Genomic DNA, 23,184 nt, shown 5'->3' with positions numbered 1-23,184 from the left:
ACTACATTTAATATCAGTTAATTTTTCCCATTGTGATTAATCTTCTCCATGTGTGCTAGCTTCCGTATTATTGAGGTTCCATATGTGCTAGCTTACATACGATTGAGCTTACATATGTGCGAAACTTCCGTAGGATGGGGCTTCCATGTGAGCCAGCTTCCGTAGGATGGGGCTTCCATGTGAGCCAGCTTCCGTAGGATGGGGCTTCCATGTGTGCTAGCTTCCGTAGAATGGGGCTTCCATGTGAGCCAGCTTCCGTAGGATGGGGCTTCCATGTGTGCTAGCTTCCGTAGAATGGGGCTTCCATGTGAGCCAGCTTCCGTAGGATGGGGCTTCCATGTGAGCCAGCTTCCGTAGGATGGGGCTTCCATGTGTGCTAGCTTCCGTAGGATGGGGCTTCCATCTGTGCTAGCTTCCGTAGGATGGAGCTTCCATATGTGCTTCGTTTGTTCAGTAGGACGGACGTTGCGTGTGTGCTACCTTTCTTAGGCTGGAGGTTCCATGTGTGCTAGCTTCTGTGGGATGGCAGATCCACGTGTGTTACGTCCATCAGGGGCCAGACCGGTGGCATGTGACATTGGGGCCAAATGTATTTGAGCGACTGCAAAAGCGAACACTGAGATTTGAGGGAGATCAGAGTGGAGGAAGAATGGCCAGGACAGGAGATCGCAACATCAGAGGCTTAGATCGGTACGAAACAGTATGAGCCACAGTTCACGTCAATGCGAGTCCCAGTTCAAGCCGCCAGGCCACCAGCTCCCCTTCACGTGGCCATGTGTGCTAGCTTGGCATCAGAGAAGGACATAAGAGAAGACAAAAACCAGACATGAAGTTGAACCCAACAAACCTGAAATAACAAGCTGATCTTGCAACAACAAGATGACAAACTGTCAGAATGTCATCACATACTTTTGGGGAGTGCAGATCGAAGATCGAAATCAGACGACATGGTTTATGGAGAACCAAGATATCTTGAAGCCAATTATATTATTGAGGAGACGTGCAATGTTTACATCGCTTATGCAGTTAATCCACCTCGGGCTTCTTTATTGAAACTGCAGAAAGAAAAGCACACTCCTCAGAGGGAAATGAGAAACTGCATCCAGCAATATTTGTAGAAATTATGTGTGAATTCAATTCTGTGCTGATTATGTTGATCTCCATGGGTTGTATCAAGGGATAAAGAAAGTTATTAGTCCTGTTTCACTGAAAATAGGACTAGATAGGGATTGACATCCTCTTACAGACCAAACACAACAGATGGACTGCTGGGCAAAACATTTTGAGACACTTTTGATGCACAGGAACCAGCTTTTGTTAAAACAGGCCTTGATCCACTCCCTGAGATTTCTACACTGCATGATCTAGATGAGGTTCTGACTTTTGCTGAGCTGACAGCTGCATTGCAATAACTGAAGGTAGGGGAAAGCACCGGGAGCTAACATAATTCTTCCTGAACTTCTTAAACACAGAGGTAAAGATGTAGCAGTAGAGTTATACAAACGTTCTGTTGTCCTGTTGGCCAAAGGGTACGCAACCTCAAGAACTGAAAGAAGAAACAATACTTGCTATTTACAAAAGCAAGGGTGAAATAATAAATTTTGACACTTATCATGCAATTCCTCGTCTGAGCACCGCTGGTAAAGCTATGGCTAAGATAGTGCTGAAGCATCTACAGATCTGAGCAGATCATGTGTAACCAGACAGCCAATGTGGTTTCAGATCTGGGCCATCTATTACTGACAAGGTGTTCACGTTGAAGCAGCTGCAAGAAATGTGTGTAGAGCAGAGATGTCCCCTCTACCTGCCTTCATTGATATAAACAAATAAATTCCCTTTTTAAGGCCATTTTCCCTGCTAGAGCGGGGGTTAGACTTGCAGGCCCGATGACAATCATCATGGTTCCCTTTTTGAGGCAATGTTTTTATGGCCGGATGCCCTTCCTGACGCCAACCCTTTCGTCGCTTCTTACGACATGCAGGGATACGGTGTACCTATTCTAAACTGGGGCACACACCGGCACATTCATCCCAGCACATGGTATTCAATTTGCCGACCTCAGAAGTATGACAGGCTGAGTCAACCCCCCTGGTGTTAATTCACGATCGACTGGGATTCGAACTCAGGATCCCAAGCCAGCACCCTAACTGCTAAGCCAACACCAGGCTATCTGACCTTCAATGATATATAACTAAAGCATTTGCCTCTGGGAGTCGTATTGGACTCTACCTGTGTCTAAAAGAGAGTAGGATATCCTCCAAGACTTCTGAACATAATTCAGGCCTTTTATGGTGGATGCAGACAGCTGAATGAAACAAGGGTAGCCACTCAAGGCAATGAGTGATGGCAAACTATTCAACCTAGCAAGACTGCGTGCCAAGTCAAAGGTGCGGAAAGTTCTTATTTGTGGGCTTCGGTTTGTTGACAATGCTGCCGCCTTTGCACAGACTCAATAAGACCTTCAAGCTGCTTGCAAAGAGTTTGGTGTGTCAATTAGTCTGAGGAAAACTGTAGTAACGGCACAAGGTGTTGAGCTTACAACCATCTGTATCCATTGTACCAACTTCAATGTAGTGGATAGGTTCTGTTACCTTAACTCAGTATATAGATGTGGAAGCCAGCACTCAAATTGGTAAATATTCTGCTACTTTTGAAGGACTGAAAAAAAAACTAGTCTGGGACAACAAGAGACTGATGATCATGAACGAGATGATGGTGTATGAAGCTTACGTCCTTAAATGTGTAAAGTCGAAACTGTTAACAATAATCACTTTTCTCTTGTTGTTTTATGTTTCAGCATCATTATTAATGGTGCAAGAGAAACAACAAAAGGCTCGTGGTGGGAGATAACTGTCGCAACTCTGCTCAAAAACCGCGATTGGTCAAAATTATGAACCCGCGATGACTAAATGGGTACATAAGAGGTTGCCTAAGATTGGCCGAAACCCGTGGTATTCAAACCCACGATTTTTAAGGGTTTATTTGATATCGTTTTTGGTACGATCACTGAATGGTGAAGAATCACTTGAATTCATCAGATTTGGATCGAATCAATTGGTCCTTTCCACACACCCAACCTGTCCACCAAATTTAATGTCAATGCGTCCATAACTTTTTGAGATATCTTGCTCAGAGACAAACTGACAGAGGTGAAAACATAACCTACACCCACCTTCGGTGATGGAGGTAATAATTAATTATAAATAAGCACAGCAGCAATAATGTAGATTGATACAAACCGACTGCATATTTCCATTATGGCATAATTCCTGACAGGCCCTTAAAGACGAGGTAACCAGAGAAAGTAATGAGAGAAAAGGTAGGCCCAGACCCCCCGAGCATGCAGCCCAGAGAAATACAAACTCAGAATCGACACAGTGGGACAAAGTCCAGAGAAGGACACACTGGCACAGACACACAACATGACTAACATTACAGGGAACAAATGATAACAATTTGACAAGACCGGGAGAGATTTCCACAGCGCTGAGAAGACCGCTACATGAGCGGAGATTATCCAACTGGAAGTCATCCTCTTATATTGGGCATCATGTTCCTATTTTCCAACTCTGCAAAAAGTATTCTCTGCTCTTCTATCTCATGACTACGCTTCAACAGCTTGTCACTTGTGTGCACTTCCCCTTTTATAGCGACATATGGGGTGAAATGATCTGTACTACAAGCGGTTCCGTCGGCTCTGCATTGGGGAGTCATGCTCAAGCAACTCGGTGGGAATGAAGAGGGAGTTAGATGGGTCGACTTGAGCAGTCTAGTCTGGGTTCATGCCTTTACAAAAAAACCTTCATCTTGCTGCTTCGTATGGAGGGCCTAACATGAATGAGTGTGCTGTTCTTTGGAGGGATGTTAAGGTGCGTGTCCAGTCTGTTCACATTTCTCTGGCAGACGTTAAAGAACCCACATTCCCTTTTGAAAATCATCCCAGTGCTTCCAATACTCTCCCTCCACTGCAAAGCGTATTCTGCACATGAGGCATGGGGGACTAATGAACCAATTGAAATGAACAAAGTCACGCGAACAAAGAACAACAATCACACACTCACACTCACACTCACACACACACACACACACACACACACACACACACACACACTCAAACACACACACAATCAAACACACACATGCACACACCTTCACACACACACACACTCAAACACACACACACACAATCAAACAAACAATCCCACACACACAATCACACACACACACACACACACACACACAATCAAACACACACACAATCACACACACACACACACACACAAACACACATATATCCACACACACATACATCCTGCCCAAATTCCAAATTTATGGGCCCTATCTTACAACAACTTGTCGGGGAGTGACGTGTTCTGGGTTGGTTATCAAGCATGGTAACTGATTCGGCAGAAGCAGAGTCAGAGTATGGACACGCACACACAAACATTTTTTTTGTCATTCTGAAATTACATACAACATTGCAGCGTCATGTTTCCCATAGGTGGCGTGGTGATTTTGGAGGAAAGAGGCAACTCTGGTTTCCCTCAAACTACGTTGAAGAAATTCAAAACAACCATGAAACACTAGACCCCATTGAAATATCCCAGGTGTGACTTAAAAATTGATATATTTGAAGGCTGCTGTGAGATCTTACCATTGGAATTTTAGTTAGCTTGACGAAATAATTGATGGTGGTATTTTTACTCCTTCATAAATATTTAACGGAGTACACTGTCTTTTGTGTCACCTAGAGAGACAACAGCCCCCTGGGCCACTTGCAGAAAGGCACCATTGATGTGAAAACCTCCAAAATTGGTAAGGCCATTTCAGGGAAAGATATATGAAGAGAGGAAGATTGCTGTGTCTTCTTTCTATTGAATCGAAGCATTAATTTAGGAAGTCAGCTTGGTGTCTTGAACGTAGCCCTTGTATGTATTCGTTCAGCCATTCGGCAACAGGGAAAGTGTGGCCAGCGCTGGGTTTTCACTATTGAGTCGGCCAACGCGCAGCCTGGTGTGCAGCCCTTGGACATTGCTGCGCCAGATGAGAAGGAGTTCTTTGAGTGGGTAACGACTATCCGGCAGATAGCACGCACAGCAGAGGAGTTGGTGAGCCGTTGCAAGAACCTCCACTTTATATATGATGGTTTGGCAATTTAATGGGATGACACGACTCATCAATCCCGTGGGGTATATATGTGTTGGAACCCATCTGTGGATCGGTCCCATCGGCCGATGGGTCTGCGCCATCTGCGGATGTGTTCACCTTGAAGGAATGTGTTGACAGAATGGTGCTCTTCAATCAGGTACACAGTCATTGGAATTACATGTGGTAGGAATTTAACAGAGATGATTTTTAAATGTTTTATTATCTATTTCTACCCATCTATTTATACATTTTGTCAATACATTTTGTAATTAACAGATACATGGCAGTTTTAGTAAAGCTTTACATAACATACTCAACATTCATACAAAACATTAGGTGTTCTTCTGATAATGGCGGAGGGGAATGTTAAATTCCTTTATATTAAATTAAATAAAATAAAATTTAAATTAAATAAAATAATAAAATTTAAATTTTAAAAATAAAAGTTAAATAAAACATTTAAAAATCATCTCTGTTAAATTCCTACCACATGTAATTCCAATGACTGTGTACCTGATTGAAGAGCACCATTCTGTCAACACATTCCTTCAAGGTGAACAACACATCCGCAGATGGCGCAGACCCATCGGCCGATGGGACCGATCCACAGATGGGTTCCAACATATGCAAAGCTTATAACAGTTCAGAATCTTAGAAATTGGTTTGGGAGAGGTGGGGTTATTGGGGTTTATTACTTTTTATAGGATCTAAGGTTCAGAGTGGAGCTGCCACACACATCTCACACACATTGACGTACAGAGGAATACGCAAGATACAACAACGCAGCCACTGAGCTTGGGGAAAGAGCCGTCACATCCTGGGGCACTCTTGGCACCAGCTACGTCAACACAATGTTACTTTGAATATTCCTACTCTTCCAATACTCCTTTCACGATTTAATCTTCCAACTTGCAGTGCATTCTCTGAATAGTCTGACTGATTGCCACTGGTTGTAGAATACATGTCAGTCTGTCTGCACTCCCTGGAATGTGATTTTTTTTTTTAATGAAAACGCAGACTTGTGTTTTGGGTTCAAATTGGTCACCCACCTGGATCATCACGATTTGTTGAGAAAAATGTTGGGGTGCAGGGGGTTGGAGGAGGTTCCTCTCAGAATGACCAATAATACATATCTCCACATGTCAATGCTCAAAATTTTCCAGAAATGCTTCGGATTTCCCCTGCGCAGCATTTCCTCCCATTTTAGTGTTCCCATAAAATATTTTCTGCCCCAACCATCCTAATGTCACATCCCTGGCTCCAGAGGTACGCCCCAATAATGATATAGGGCTACACTGTCTTCTCTATGTGTCCCCTTTTCTGAAATGCTTCTGACACACGTGCCTGGAGGCAACTGGTCAAGGGTGGCTCAGGGACATGCTCTTCTTCCATCTCTTGAGAGATGGAATCACAGTGGACATGTTGTTTTGCAAGGTGTAGTGTCTGAATGAGGTTTTTCTTGCAAAAGCTCAAGTTCCTGGAATTTCATTCCCTCACCTCTTTCCTACTTCCTTTTCCGCTCCCCTTCTCTTGACACTTAGGATGAGATCCTACCCCCATTTGCCCCACCACCTCCACTAATATTGAAATGTTTTTCACGGATGTTGACGACTCATCTGCATCCGTAAAACTTTTTTTTTCTTTCCTGATTGTTTTTCTTTTGCACAGGGTTTCCTTTCTTATTCATGGAAGGTGACTAATGTCATTTTTGGTGAGCAGAGTGGCAAGACCATTCCTGTAAATACAAATTGGTCAACCTCATGCCAATCAGGAAGGTTAGTCTGGTGGAGGTGGTTGAGGCCCGTACTTTTGACAGAGAACCTGTTTGCTCACAAGTCGTGAAAATTCCGTTGCTAATAGCCAGTACTGACAGTTAACCACTCCGTTGCATGGTGCAATAATTTCCGCTGAGCAGCCACAGGAATCGAACCCACACCAGTGAGGTAAACGCAATAACGCAATAATTTTTCGTTCCTTAAATCTTGTAATTTCTAATTCTGTAATCACAGACTGCTAGCTCGGCTTTATTTCCAAGCACTCTACCACGGGCATGTTCCTCATGCTAACATAAAACATGGATGTCCTGGATCTTCAGTAAGAAGTGCTTTCAGTAAGAAGCAACACTCCATGGCATCCAACTTTGATTTATTAATCTGTCTGCAAATGGCATCTAGAGTTCTCCCCTTAACTTGGATTCAATCCTCTCTCTCCTTTTATTCTCTTGGAAGTGCTGTCCCTGAGAGCAATGTCCCGAGTACCCTCCTATTACCGGTTTTCATCAATTAACTTTAAGGCTCCCTGGAAAATCCTCTACACCACTTAGCAGACGATTACATGCAGTGCTGGATTGTTCCTCGCCAAGTGAAATGCACTCTTCCACTTCTTCCTTGGCTCCTGATTTAGTGAATGAGATTGATCATCCAGAATGTGATCATCCATTGTTGCAACATCTCTCATTCTGACTCTGTCTCAACACAAAGATTATTTGGTTCATCCATTTCTATGGTCTCACCTCTGGCAGAGATGCAGCTCCATGGCCTTCAAATATGCATGCCATGACTTGCTGTCTGATCACATCTCGAAGCTGACCTCCAGAGGTGGATGTTGCCTTGGAAATAATTATTCAGACCTAAGTCGAACCTTGGGTACCATTATCTCACTACGAGTGTTGCAAAACGATCATTAACGGTGCCATGGAATGGTTGCTGCTTCCCATCTTTCATACATGGAGGTAGTAGAATCTAAGGCTTTGAGGGTATTTGGTATCTCAGCAGGAGGCTGGGTACAGGTTGGCACAGGGACAGGTTGGTGGTCTTGTAGTCCAATACCATTGCAATCCTGGTCTTGCACCCTCTGCTCTTTCAGCACTTCATTGATCCTCAGCTCCTCCGCACCAAGTCACACACATTCCTCCAGAAAACCTTAACTTGCTTCCCACGTCGATTGATTCCCTTTGTGCCTCTTTTGTCCGATTTGTTGAATCTCTTCCCCGAGTCAAACCACTCTTGCTTTTCCTCTATTATTTCAAAGTGGTGATCTACCACCATCTCATGTTTTCTCCCATGTTGAGTCATGATTATTCACATTATTGGGTACCTTTCCTTTCTGCATTCTCCTTTTTGGTTAGTGTCCAATTTGTTGACGTACATCTCATCTGCCTATCGTGTTTCACTTGATTGGGCTGTTTGAGTATACGTGACTCTTTTTATTGTCCTCTATATTGATCTGTGTGTTACTCTTCATTTCATTACCTCCGCCACTGAAGGTGGGCAGAGATTATATTTTCACCCCTGTCTGCTTGTTTGTCTGTCTCTGTTTGTCTGTGAACAAGATATTTCAAAAAGTTGTGGATGGATTCGCACAAAAGTTGGTGGACAGGTTGGTTGTGTGACAAGGACGAAATGATTAGATCTTGGTGAATATCCAGATACAGTCATTTTAAAGTGATTCTTCACCATTGAGATCGGGCCAAAAACGCCATATAGCATGATGTCTCAAAAAGGTATGGACGGATTTGGAAGAAACCTGTTGGAGAGGTTGTGTGTGTGACAAGGAAGAATCGATTCGATTTTGGTGAAGATCCTGATCTGGATACGATCATTTAAGTGATTCTTCACCATTGAGATCGGGCCAAAAACGCCATATAGCATGATGTCTCAAAAAGGTATGGACGGATTTGGAAGAAACCTGTTGGAGAGGTTGTGTGTGTGACAAGGAAGAATCGATTCGATTTTGGTGAAGATCCTGATCTGGATACGATCATTTAAGTGATTCTTCACCATTGAGTGATAGGGCTAAAAACAATATATAGGACACAATATCTCATAAAGTTATGGACACATTCCGACGAAACTTGGCGAACAGGTTGGGTGTGTGAGACGGACGAATTTATTCTATTTTGGTGAAGATCCGCATTGGGATAAGAATTTTTCAATCCAAGTGATTCTTCACCATTGATATATTAGGGCCAAAAACGATATACAACATGATATAAAAAAAACTGGACGAGTTATGACAAAACTTGGTGGATGAGTTGGTTCGGTGACAAGAACAAGTCGATTAGATTTTGGTTCAGGTCTGAATCCAGATCCGGCCTATCATTGGGTTACAAAACATAAACTGTTCAGCCTGGCTCTGCTCTTCTGCTCTTCCGAGTGCCATTCCAGTTACCTCCGCCACCAAAGGTGGATGGAGGTTATGTTTTCACCCCTGTCTATTTGTCTGTCCGGTTTTTTTTGTGAACAACAACAACAACAACATGCATTTTAAGGCCATTTTCCCTGCTAGAGCGGGGGGGTTTTGTGAACAAAATATCTCAAAAAGTTGTGGCCGGATTCGGACAAAATTTGGCAGAAATGTAGCATATGTGACAAGGACGAAATGATTAGATTTTGGTGTAGATCAGGATTCGGATCTGGCTACGAGAATTTTTGAAGTGATTCTTCACCATTGGGAGATAGGGCCAAAAACTATACATGGCAGGATATCTCAAAAAGTTGTGGACGGATTTGAACGAAACTTGGTGGACCGGTTGGGTGTCTGACAAGGACGATATGATTAGATTTTGGTGAAGATCTGAATATGGATTCGGATATGACAATTATTTAATTTTTAAAGTGATTCTTCACCATTGGGAGATGGGGCCAAAAACTATGCATAGCAGGCTACCTCAAAAAGGTATGGATGGATTTGGACGAAACTTGTTGGACAGGTTGGGTGTGTGATGAGGACAAATAGATTCGATTTTGGTGAAGATCTGAATATGGATTCGGATATGAGAATTATTTAATTCTTTAAGTTATTCTTCGCCAATGGGAGATGGGGCCAAGAACGATACATAGCAGGATACCTCAAAAAGTTATGGATGTATTGGGACGAAACTTGTTGGACAGGTTGTGAGTGTGACAAGGAAGAATCGATTCAATTTTTATGAAGATCCACATCCGGATCCAGCTCGTAGAATTTTAAAATTGATTCTTCACCATTGAGTGATATGGTGCTCTCTACTGAGTGCCGTTCTAGTTGTTGGTACATTGGCCTGTCACCCTCTTTTTTGTCTATTTTTTTTTTTTTTGTTCCTTGAACTTTGGCCTCTGTAACCAAAAAAAAAATGGCCTTCCAAATTAAAATATTTCTGCTGTTCCCATGTTTCTACATTTTTCTTTATTCACAGAGCAACAGATGTGAAGAAGAAGCAAAGAAAAAGAATGTTGCCTTGGAAATGTCTAACCTGGCTGTGTACTGCCGACCAGTGCCCTATGAAAGTAAGCTACACAATGGCTTGGCTTCGAATTACAAGCCGTGTGAGGGAGGGATGAATGGCAAGACATTGTTAAACTTCATAACATTGTGAGATGTGTCATGTGATTTTTGGCTCTTAAAATGATTTCAAGTGCAACACTAATATTCGTAGGTTATGATTATGTAGCTTAGATTATGATTGACTCTAATCATTTTTTTTTTTCCTATTGTGAACATCCTGTGAAAATCTTCTTACTGAAGTCTCGGAACTTACTGAAGTCTATCATGGTCTATCATGGTATTGACATTCATGAAGTCAAAATATGTATGAGTATATTTGAGACAAAAGCTTCTTTTTTTTTCTTCTTTTTTTTTTTTGTATACTGAATCGAGGCTCGTGAAAGAGCTGACATTTACTTCACAAACAAATCAACCAGACAAACAAAATATATAAAAAGAGGGAGCGGAAGACAAGAGAATGGGAAGCACGCAAACACTTGAGAGCACACAACATTTAAGAGCAGGGAGATGTGTGGGAGAGAGAGGGCTTGGGGGGAGGAGGCGTAGGAAGGGGGGGGGTGGGAGAAGTATAAAACACAAGGACACCAAGGACTTCCAGGACAGAAGTTGGTATTTCAAAAAGTGGAATTGGGGTGAAATTAGCGGGGATAGAAAAGATCAAGGTTTTGGATGGGGGAAGATAAGAGATGGTGGTGAACAGCTGTTTTAAAGACCTGGAGGGTGGAGTGGGATTGAAGAGAGTGAGGGAGTTTGTTCCAGAGGCGGGAGAAAAGAGGAGTGAAGGTGAGCAGAGAGTCTTGATTTTGGCAGTTTGACCATAAGAGGGTTGCAGGCAGATCTTGTGCGACCTGTAGGAATATTTGCGGGACAGAGCCCAGAGAGAGCTGGGGGGGCAAGGCCAGAGAGGAGTCGGTAGAAGACGGAAAGACCACCAACCTGCCTGCGGTGAGTGAGTGAGAGGCCCTTGGAGTTAGCTTCATCGCGGGAGATTCCAATGATTCTGAATGCTTTGCTAAACAGCTTTCATGAGAAGGATTCACCAAGGAGGTGACAATATGATAAATTGTAAAAAATCTACATAAAATTTACTTGAGTGGTGCTTATTATCCTTATTGTGTGTTTTCTTTGAGTACCTGAACATACTTTTCAAACTTGGTTAATTTAGTAGAACAACATTCATTGTAATTCTTCTGACTTATTTGAATATGCAAAATGTGTCATCAACGAGAAAGAAAGAGAGAGTGTGTATAATTGAGTGTGTAATTGAGTGTGTAATTGAGTGTGTAATTGAGTGCGTGAGAGGGTGCGTATGTGCACACACAGATAGATTTTCATGAAGCCTAACCAGTTGTTTCTGTTTGGGCAGCACTCTTTGAACTTGCACATTGCTTTGGCCTTTCTGCGTATAGGAACCCTTTTTTACATGTTTGTGCATGGTACAAAGATTTGTATGTTTCGGAAATTCTGACTCTGCAGTGGCATCTTCGCAGGGTTACTTTGCTGTCGTTTTAGCTATTGTACATCTCATCTGCAGTTTAACTGACGCCACAAGGCTTTCCATCTGTCATGGGAGACTGTGACTTTTTTTTTCGTTTTTTTCTTTCTTTTTCTTTTTTGTATACAAGATCGAGGCTCGTGAAAGAGCTAACATTAATCACACAAAAAGTCAAACCGACACATAAAACACAAAATAAGGGGAGCGGTGGACAAGATGGGGAGAGATGGGGAAGGACACAAACACAACATTTGAGAGCAGGGACATCGAGAGAATTTTGGGAGGGAGAGGGCTTGGGGGGAGGTGGGAGAGGTATAAAACATATGAACACTGCAAGGACTCTGGGGTGAATTTTTTCTGAATTTCTGAATTTTGAATTTCAAATTTCAAATTTCAAAATTTCAAAAAAAATTCTGAATTTCTACCGGGGGTAGAAAATATCAAGGTTTTGGATGGGGCAAGATAAGAGATGGTGGTGAACAGCTGTTTTAAAGACCTGGAGGGAGGAGTGGGATTGAAGGGAGTGGGGGAGTTTGTTCCAGAGGCGGGAGAAAAGGGGAATGAAAGAGTGAAGGTGAGCAGAGACTCTTGATTTTGGTAGTTTAACCATAAGAGGGTTGCAGGCATATCTTGTGCGACCTGTAGGAATATTAGGGGGACAGAGCACAGAGAGAGCTGGGGGAGCAAGGTCGGAGAGGAGTAGGTAGAAGACGGAAAGACCACCAACCTGCCCTCGGAGTTAGCTTCATCGCAGGAGATTCCAATAATTCTGATTCTGTCTTTGAGACAGGTGTTGGTTATCTACAATATTTTCTTCATAAATATTTACGTGTTTGTTTGTGTGTCTGTGCGTTTGTACGTTATTCCTTAATGGCCGAACCGTAGCACCTAGAGATCCAAAATTTGGGGTGTAGGAGGAACCTCAGGGTTAAGGTTTTCAGCTTCTCCTCTCACAAAAACTCCTTTCTGCCACAAGGAAATTCTCTGTCTGTATGTATGTTTGTGGAGGTCTGAAAATTGGACAAAAAAAACCCAGCTGGCCCTACGGGCGATCTTATTCCAAGCATGCAACACATTCTCCTGGCACATACCTTTATTTGGGTGGTGTATAGGCAACTGACTGCTTCCTCAATCGCTGTCGACAATCAAATAAAATAAACCCAGGTTACGTGCATGAAGCAAAAACATGCCTACTGCTTATAATTCAAAACACCTCACTGCACTGAAAAATGTGGGGACAGGAATACTGGACTGTAAAGGGTGGTGACTTGTAATACCCACTCTCACCTGGAGGTGGCACTACACGATACACATTTACATAGATAATTCGCATCCCTCCCTTCCACCCAAGACAACTGGCAAAGAAAAAACACACCACACTAAATGGTGTCATACTGATCCTATTTAGGAAGTCTGGATGTAATCGGGCCAGAACTGCAGGAGGAGTAGCACGACAAACACACACACACACACACACACACACACCGGTCCATGAATTATAGTAAGGATAAACAGCTGGGCCATTCTCCATCAAATTTTTCATACGTGCTGGGGGTACCCCAGGTCATGTGCACAACCCTCCACCCCCACAAGGCAATTCTCTGTATGTATGTGTTTGTAAGGCTAAAAATCAAGAAACTGACCTCAAACAAGGAAATGAGGACCATTTTCCCCATCATTGCCATGGTGCACTCTTGGGGTAAAAAAAAATTCTACAGCTTTAAACATCAATGTTCTTGATGATTTACTGAAGTATAATTAACCCAATATTGATTGGGTGACCAAGCTTGGTTGGGGTACCCAGTGCTGCACGGAAAAAAAAAATACATAGGGAAATCCGGCACATGTTGTGCATTTGTATGCTACTCTTTCATGGCCAAATTGCAGCACCTAGAGGCCTCAATCTTTGGTTGTTTTTACTTTTTTTATATAAACGTGAACCAACATTTTGTAAAAGTTCTGGGGGTACCCAGAGTCAGGTCATGGATACACAGAAAATATACCCTGCGAGTGTGGGAAGCTCACTTGTGATTTACACCTGTATGGCTGGGTAAGATTCAGCACTGTTCTTTTTACCTGTGCGTGGTGGCAGTCAAAGCTTCTTTCTCCTTTTATCCATTCACATACAGAGTCTGAGGACTCTGAGATCCCACAAAAATAATAGGCCGCTGTGTGCCGGTATCATGTCCAAGTTCTAAATTCCTGCTCTGGTTTATGTCTGCTTCGGTATCACCAGGCGATTGAATAGCAACCTACCCAAGGGCGACTTCTAAGATGTTAAAATGTTCCTGACTGGTTGGTGACATTCCATTGTCCCCAGAGGCGTATCCGAATAACTGGAAGTGCATTTTACCTTTACAATTACCCTTTAATTATCCTGGTGGCTGTAGTTTTGCAAGCCTCATTCCGCACACCATTTTATTGCTGTGGTTAGCCCATTTACACTATTTTATACACCATTTTACCTAGGGCTGTCAACCGATCCGAGACCGGGACGAAATCCCGGCGGTTTCGGCTTTCGAGACGGTCTCGGGACGGTCCCGAGATAAATTGACTGACGCGATTTCTCGGTAAAAAAATCCCGGTTAAAATTCCAACTTCTTGCAGATATTTTCCATAATAGAGGCATTTATTGAGCCTTGCTTTCATTACTCTGCTTCTGCACAAGCATCATTTTTCGCAAGTGCAGCTGAACTGACACAAACGATGATAGATAAAGTAAACTCACTGTTCCAGGATTTTCCCCTTGTCAACAAACAATTCACTGCAAACGAATCCGGATCTTCACCAACATCTAATCATGTCGTCCTTGTCACACACGCTGCATCTCCACAAAATTTCGTCCGAATCCGTCCACAACTTTTTGAGATATTGTGTTCACAAACAAACGGACAAACAGACAGGAGTGAAAACATAACCTGCATCTACCTTTGGTGGCGGAGGTAACGAAATCAGGATAAAGGTCCCAATGAAAATCCGCCTCATCGCGGCTTTATTTAAACTGTTGAATCCTTCCGCTGTATCACTCCGCCTCGCCCCGCCCCGCCCCGCTGCGATCACGTGTCCGTCCTTGGAGACGAGTTACGGAATGTGGTTGCTAGGGTCTTCAGCACATTAATATCGAGGGATTCGCTCGAGGCCCCGTGAATGGAGGGACGATGTTTATTTAGATTAAAAACACGTTTATAACGGATTATTCTACACACAATGTATTAATACAAGTACAATACATTATGTAGTTTTATGAAATGAGTTTTTGATGAACGTTTATGTTTAATTGCAACGCTAAATCTATAAATTGTAAGAATCCCTCGGGGTTTGGTGTGACGGTTTGAATGTGAAAGTATTTTGGTTATCTTATCTCCACTTTAGGCCTGATAAGTTGATTACGTTTACTTTAGTCAAAGAGTCAAAATAAGGAAGGGGGGGGGTGATCACTACACCGCCTGCTTTATAATTTACTAGCAGAAGTACCCGGCATTGCCGGGCGGGGGAGGGGAACGGGGGGGGAGCGAGCCCCTTGGCAAAGCAAGCAATTTTTTTGGTCATAGCGTCATAGCGTCATAGCGTTCATAGCGTCATAGCGTCATCACGTGATCGCTCTGAGCGAATCAGCGCCCACCTGCTCTGATGCCGTGGATTCCGTGCGCTGAAATGCGCTGAGGTAAATATGAAAAAAAAATATTTCGTTGTGTGGCAGGAACTTCTGAAAATGTCTGCCGTCGTCCTGGTGGGGCTTCCCAGGAATTCAGGTAACGCAGTCGGGTTGATCAAAGCATGGGCTCGGATAACTTGGGTGCCTTATCAGTCGACAATTGTTAAAACACGTGAACATTCTATGAAAGGCGTTATTTAGCGTTATTCGTTTCAATTTCTGGAATAAGGGGTCGGTATATTCGATCCGTCCACCGAACGGCTATCAACGGGTTGAACAAAAAATTGTACATTCCGATTTGAGTTGAGGCACGCAACGCTGCGTCATTAAAGCCCGCTTAACGGAACTATTTTTTTAAAAGTAACATGCACACTTGCGCAGCAGCAGGACGCGGCAACTATTGAACTATTGAAGGAGCTGGGGCTCCCACGTCGATCGGAAGAATGGACGCGACAAAAAGCTGGAATTCATCCGAGTTGCTTTAATCAAACCAAACACTCAGCACTCTGAAAAGCCCGTTTATCGGGCAGCAATATATATACATATTATCCCGGAGCATTTGCCCAGGAAAGGCGAGAGGGGGCGTGGCCCAGCGTCCCGACCGAGGCCTGGCAAGTTGAGCGCGGGCCTGCCCGGGCGTCCTGGACGAGCCCGGCATGGTGATCGCTCCGCGTCCTTGATAGGTGCAAGGCGATTGTGAAAACCCAGCGGTAGCCGCTACACTATCATGAATATCGAACGGTCATACGTCTACGCGCGCGAGCTACGAGAACGCTTGACATGCCCGATCACAACTCACAAAATGATAATGAAACTCCAACCGGGACTCGAATATGCCTGGGCAGAAACATTTTCTCCCTCTCTCTGACATTCCGAGCAAGAAATTACACAACAATACAAACTGTAATGAGATAACCCGGTCCCGTCGGTGGCCGATCATCTGCATGTAGGCGGAGTATTTTATTTCATCCCGGTAAATGGAAGCTAAGTCGGAATTTAAGTACTCAACATCAGAAATGAATTTTTTTCATTGTTGTTTATATATTGTAATGAAATTCCATTATTTTTGAAGCCTTTTTTATTTTATTTTTTTATGTATTACTTTGTCAGGAACCGAGCCGAACCGAGATCCCGTTATGAAAATTGAAAATTTATCGAGACGGTTCCGAGACGGGATTTTGAATCTAGCTAACAGCACTAATTTTACCTCTGCAGCGGGAGTCGGTTTTTGCAATTGCTTCTGTATGTGTGTCTGTCCAAGCTGTAATTTTTTTACCATTTGACCTTTAGTCGTTAAATTTTCAACAAACTTTTAGTCTGAGAATATGGAGAAATTATTTTGAATAGCAAGTGCATCCTTCAGGCCCCTCCCATAAAAACTGGACCCGAAGCTTATCTGGTCCCCAGCCTAATGTTGTAACCCAAATTCGGTAGCGTTCTGACTGGTGAGTCTGTAGGAGATTTTTACAGAAATTTCTGTGATTTTCTGAAAATTGACTAAGTTCGCCATTTTGACACACTTCCGGTCACATGATTGGCATGACCTCCGCAATTTAACATCCCTACCATGGCCTAATGTTATAACCCAAATTTGGTAGCATTCTGATTGGTGGGTCTGGAGAAGGAATTTACTACGTCCTCCTTTCTGATCTACTTAAAGTCACATGACCGGAACGAGCTTTGCAATCCCCGTTACCAGTCAGGAGTGGAACCTTGCCACCAAATTTCAGCCGGATCGGCCCAGCGGTTTGGCTGGAGAAGTCGAAATAGGAGACAGAAGGTGCATGATGATAGACAATACCTTATCTGGAACTCCAATTCCATAAAAGCTAAAAATTGTGAAAGGGCAAAGTCATAGTGACTATAAATAGCCCTTATTAGTCCCTACACAGCGCAGTCATTCTGCATGAGATGCCCCATTTTTTTTAACCTTTCCATATTTCTTTATTTATATACCATTGTGCTTCAGTGTGTTTATCCAGGCCATAAATGTTTGTTGATTATTTGATTACACAACCTCAATTGGTAAAAATGGTATTTATGAGAATATGGAGAACACAAATTTAAAAAAATGTACAATTTTTGTAACTGTCGGTTTCGTCAAGTATAGTTTGAGTACAAAGTGGATGTGGATGGGCTTTGCATTTTGAGATGCATTCTAGTTGTTTTGATTATTGTATACTCTAAAAATGAGCACTTTTATACTGTAAAGAAAATAATAATAATAACAAGCGCTACGTCGAGGTCCCCCGTCGGTGAAGTGATGTGTGTTGACAAAGTGGAAGACGCAAGGCGGCCATCTTGGATTTTGACGTGGCGACCCAATTTTCAATAGCTTTCTTCCTTATGCCTAGATACACCCACACACCAGATTAGAAGTTGGTACTTCACTTATTTTTCAAGATATTCCGCTCACAAGGTTCAGACATACATGGCGGCGGCCATCTTGGATGTTGACGTGGCAACCCAATTTTCAATAGCGTTCTTCGTTATGCGTAGATACACCCACACACCAGATTATAAGTTGGTACTTCGCTTCTTTTTCAAGATATTCATCTCACAAGGTTCAGACATACATGGCGGCGGCCATCTTGGATTTTGACGTGGCGACCCAATTTTCAATAGCGTTCTTCCTTATGCCTAGATACACCCACACACCAGATTATGAGTTGGTACTTCACTTATTTTTCAAGATATTCCGCTCACAATGTTCAGACATACATGGCGGCGGCCATCTTGGATGTTGACGTGGCAACCCAATTTTCAATAGCATTCTTCCTTATGCGTAGATACACCCACACACCAGATTATAAGTTGGTACTTCGCTTATTTTTCAAGATATTCCGCTCACAAGGTTCAGACATACATAGCGGCGGCCATCTTGGATTTTGACATGGCGACCCCATTTTCAATAGCGTTCTTCCTTATGCCTAGATACACCCACTCACCAGATTAGAAGTTAGTAGTTCGTTTATTTTTCAAGATATTTCGCTCACAAGGTTCAGGCATATATATGGTGGCGGCCATCTTGGATTTTGACGTGGTGACCCAATTTTCAATAGCGTTCTTCCGTATGCCTAGATACACCCATACACCAGATTAGAAGTTAGTAGTTCGTTTATTTTTCAAGATATTCTGCTCACAAGGTTCAGACATACATGGCACCGGCCATCTTGGATTTTGACGTGGCGACCCACTTTTCAATAACTTTCTTCCTTATGCCTAGATACACCCACACACCAGATTAGAAGTTGGTACTTTGCTTATTTTTCAAGATATTTCGCTCACAAGGTTCAGACATATATATGGTGGTGGCTATCTTGGATTTTGACGTGGCGACCCAATTTTCAAAAGCTTTCTTCCTTATGCCTAGATACACCCACACACCAGATTAGAAGTTGGTACTTCACTTATTTTTCAAGATATTCCACCCACAAGGTTTTTCCTTATGCCTAGATACACCCACACACCAGATTAGAAGTTGGTACTTCGCTTATTTTTCAAGATATTTCGCTCACAGACATACATGGCGGCGGCCATCTTGGATTTTGATGTGGCAAACCAAGTTTCAATAGCGTTCTTCCTTATGCGTAGATACACCCACACACCAGATTAGAAGTTAGTAGTTCGTTTATTTTTCAAGATATTTCGCTCACAAGGTTCAGACATATTGTTACGGTTCTTCGCCGCCCTTCTTCCCCTTACCAAGGGGGGATTAGTCCCCTTGTTCTTTCTGGGCTTGGCGGGACCGAGGCTTGACACGTCCCTTCTGGGCAAACGCAAGGTAGGGTTTCAGGACCAAGTCTCGCACGCACCTAAATACCTGCGCCGCCACGGAAGCGAGGAAGCAAGCCTCGCACGAGCCATGTGTGGTTTGAGTATGCCGAGCAGATCGAGTACCACGTGGTCCGTGCAGTCTTAGTTAGTGGAACCCGATTTGAGCGATCCTATTCGTACCACGCTTCGCCAATGAAGAAACCACAGGAACGATCGAATGGAAGGAAGGAAGAACACGGGTTTAATTATTCCCACACGTATGTACAATGATCGGGGACGCAGAGACACAGAGCAGCCTTAGTCAATCTTAACTTATCCCTTGGACTCGGGCCCTTCACACTCACACAGGGAATTGCAGATGGGTAGATGTTCAGCCAACGCGTCGACGTGGTCATCCAGAGACGGCCCCCGTCCGGCTCTCCACGGCCCCAGCACGTCCCGCGAAGATGGCAGCAGGCGATGGCAGGAAACCTCGTAGCGCGTCTCCCGAACAAGGCAGATAACGAGGTGGAACGGCAAAGGGTGGGACTCTCAGCGCGGCTGGCGATTACACAGCCGTCTTCCTCACTCGTGTGACTTAATGCACTGCATAGCAATCAGCCTAAAACTCAACCGAGCGTCACTCATAAAAGCGCGTCTTTCAGTTCATGCGCGTCGGGCTTCGCCCGCGTATATTGTACAGCTCTCGGACGCTCACAACACCTCTTCCTCGATCCTTCCAGGCTGGCCAGTGCGCGTGAGTTCTTTGCTCATCAAGTCTTTCGCTGTGAGTCCTCCGCTTCAGTCCTCTCACCAATCCTTTTCGCGAGAGTCCTTTTGAGGGCTTTGCACAGCGGGTTTTATAGCTACGCCCCCGAAACCTTCTGGATCCCTCTCGAACCTTCTCACCACGCCTTGTGATGCAACGCCGCCGCTACCACCTCTGAGCCCTGATTGGCGGCTCGTGCTTACCGTCAGCGCTTCTGCCGCTCTGCTTTCGGCTCCGCCCCGACCTTCCTAGCCTGCCTCGTGTTAACTCGCCCAAAATGAACGAACGTTAGCGCAAAGGGGCATGAGGCTGGGGTAGCTGGAAAGTCGGTGGAAGTAGGGCCTATTCTCCTGGCACTACTCAACGCAGAACTAACAATGGAAAAGGACTAAGCTTACAAATACTAAAGGTGGGTTTTCACGGGACACGCGAACGGTTCGCGAAGGATGCGAATGTCGAAAAAATGGCAAAGTCCAACATTCGTATTTTAGGCTCCAAAAGTTCGCCAAACATGCGCGGGGGTTCGGAAGCGTTGTCAATTGTTCGCAGGAGTCGTTTTTTGTTCGGCGGGTATTTCAAACATTTTTGAAATACCCGCCGTTTTTTTGCCATTTTTTCGACATTCGCATCCTTCGCGAACCGTTCGCGTGTCCCGTGAAAACCCACCTTAAGACATAACTATACTATCGCGAGGCTACATGTTGCTTGTGTGACTAACTATGAGGGGGAAATTTTAACCTTTATTAAACTCACTGTACAAACTCAAAACCGCAACAATATATATGGTGGCGGCCATCTTGGATTTTGACGTGGCGACCCACTTTTCAATAGCTTTCTTCCTTATGCCGAGATACACCCACACACCAGATTAGAAGTTGGTACTTCGCTTATTTTTCAAGATATTCCGCTCACAAGTTTCAAACATACATGGCGTCAGACATACATGGCGGCGGCCATTTTGGATTTTGACGTGGGTTGCAGCCACACACCAAATTCGAATGCGGTCCTTCGCTTACGCACGCACGCACGCACGCATGCACGCACGCACGCCCACATAAATAATAATAATAATAATAATGATAATAATAATAATAATAATAATCGACACATGCAGTGATCGCAAGTGCAGCCTTCAGGCCCATCAGCCCCAATACAACCTTCAGCAACGCAATACGAACGGAAGACGTCCCTGAATTAGTTTGTTCACTTTCTCTCAGAATTTTCCACAAATGGAATTCCGCATCTCACCTGGGGTGTGTTGAGTCTCCAAACTTCTTGTAGAGCGCTCGCCAAGTGGCTTAAGCACTCAAGCAAGCATGGTATTCGAGCAAATGCTACCCGGGCAGTCGTTTTCCGTTTCACTCGAACCTCATGTGACAATTTCCCCAAACAAATTAATTGTGTTAGTAGCGGCTATAGAGTACGAGGAAGAGGGAAAGAAAGATAAATAAATGGGGAGTCAGAAGGAGAAGCCCCTGCCAAGCTTATCTATGGAATGGGCCCTACCATTGTGCATTTTGGGAAGGGGAACTGACAAAAAAACACTACTTATTCTCACCCGGACCAATAATTCCAACTCTTGACAAACTTCCACAAAGACATTGCATTTAAACATCCGATTTGAATGGGTGCCTTGTCCTTGTCTTTGGCATCCAGCAATGCATAAGTTAAAACGGTTGTGTGTTAACATGGTGCAGTGATCAGAGCTGCCATTTTACCGAAGCTGCAAGATTGCAAGCTTGGTCACTGCCATGCATGTCAAACCTATCGCATTTCACCATGGAGATTATACCATGTGAGCACCAATACCCTATACCCATCCATACTATAACCTAATTGACTAAGTTTCTGGAATGCTCGCTCACACCAAGCCTTTCTGCATGGAACAACATGTTTTGGCTATCGCTTTGGGCTGTAATTCTGTACAAGTTTTGACATCATCAAAATCAGCATTTGGCTCAATACTATTGCCAGTGTGGGAAATGCCATTCATAAATTATTATTCTTCAAATATTTATTGATATTTTTTAAATTTCCAAGCATATTTCTTGTATATTATTGTATATATTGATTTTCGTTTTTTAATTGTGCATAGCAATGCATAATAAAAACAAGTACAGATACATTCAAAGTACACCGCCCCCATGCCATATAAATAAATAACATCCTACAGTGCGCGACATCGCCGGGGCACCCTCGGCGCCCCGCAATACCGCCGTGCAGCACATGGAGACGGTATTGGGAGGGAGAGGTGTACAATAATTGATTGATTAATTGTGAAATTAAAATCAATAAATAGCAATCGCAAAATAATTTCTTAATCAATAGGCTGATAGCATACCTCAACCACTATGTTATTGATTGTTTTATCCGAAGCTGTAACTTTTTGATAAAAGTTATTAAATTAATTAATCAAAATTTAAATAATTAATTGATTAATCAATAAATAATTCATCAATTAATTAATTGATTAATCAATAAATCAAAAATACCATTTACAGCCAAATCACTTGGTCATTGTCATGTCCAAATATCAGCTTCCCAGCTCAAAAGGTGCCTGAGATATTGCCTAGATGAGAAAGGAAATATATAATTACTGAATTGAATGAAATGAATGAATGATCGTTTTAAGGCCATTTTCCCCGCTGGAGCAGGGGTTAGCCTTGCGGGCCCCATGTCAATCATGGTTCCCTGTTTGAGGCAATGTCTTTTTTTATGGCCGGATGCCCTTCCTGACGCTAACCCTTGGTCGCCTCTTACGATGCGCAGGGATACGGTGTACCTATTCTAAATCGGGGTATACACCAGGATCATTCATCCCAGCAAGCTGGTACTCAATTTGCCGACCTCGGAAGGATGACAGGCTGAGTCAACCCCCCTGGCATTAATTCAGCGATCGACCGGGATTCGAACCCAGGATCCTAGGATCCCAAGCCGGCACCCTAACCGCTAAGCCAACACCAGGCTAATTATTACTGAATAATAATTACTGAATTAATTGATAATAATGAAGTAACTAATCAATTCATTTATTAATCAAAAACAAAAAACATACCGTTTTTGCCAAAGCACGTGCTCACTATTGTGCCGAAATTTTAG

At 43.4% G+C, this 23,184-nt stretch overlaps 1 protein-coding gene across 1 annotated transcript in view; it reads left to right on the top strand.

The window, feature by feature from the left end:
* LOC137414833 (1-phosphatidylinositol 4,5-bisphosphate phosphodiesterase gamma-1) overlaps positions 1–23,184 on the top strand; it is a 212,965-nt gene that overhangs the window by 178,336 nt on the left and 11,445 nt on the right. The window contains exons 23-26 of the mRNA XM_078784318.1: positions 4,502–4,607; positions 4,752–4,815; positions 4,945–5,108; positions 10,322–10,412. Of these exons, the coding sequence (XP_078640444.1) occupies positions 4,502–4,607; positions 4,752–4,815; positions 4,945–5,108; positions 10,322–10,412 (425 nt within the window). The remainder of the gene's footprint in view (positions 1–4,501; positions 4,608–4,751; positions 4,816–4,944; positions 5,109–10,321; positions 10,413–23,184) is intronic.

Source organism: Myxine glutinosa, chromosome 9 (assembly GCF_964187855.1).
Source record: "Myxine glutinosa chromosome 9, kmMyxGlut1.1, whole genome shotgun sequence".
NCBI classification, from domain to species: Eukaryota; Metazoa; Chordata; class Myxini; order Myxiniformes; family Myxinidae; genus Myxine; species Myxine glutinosa.
This window is presented reverse-complemented; position numbering and strand designations above follow the sequence as displayed.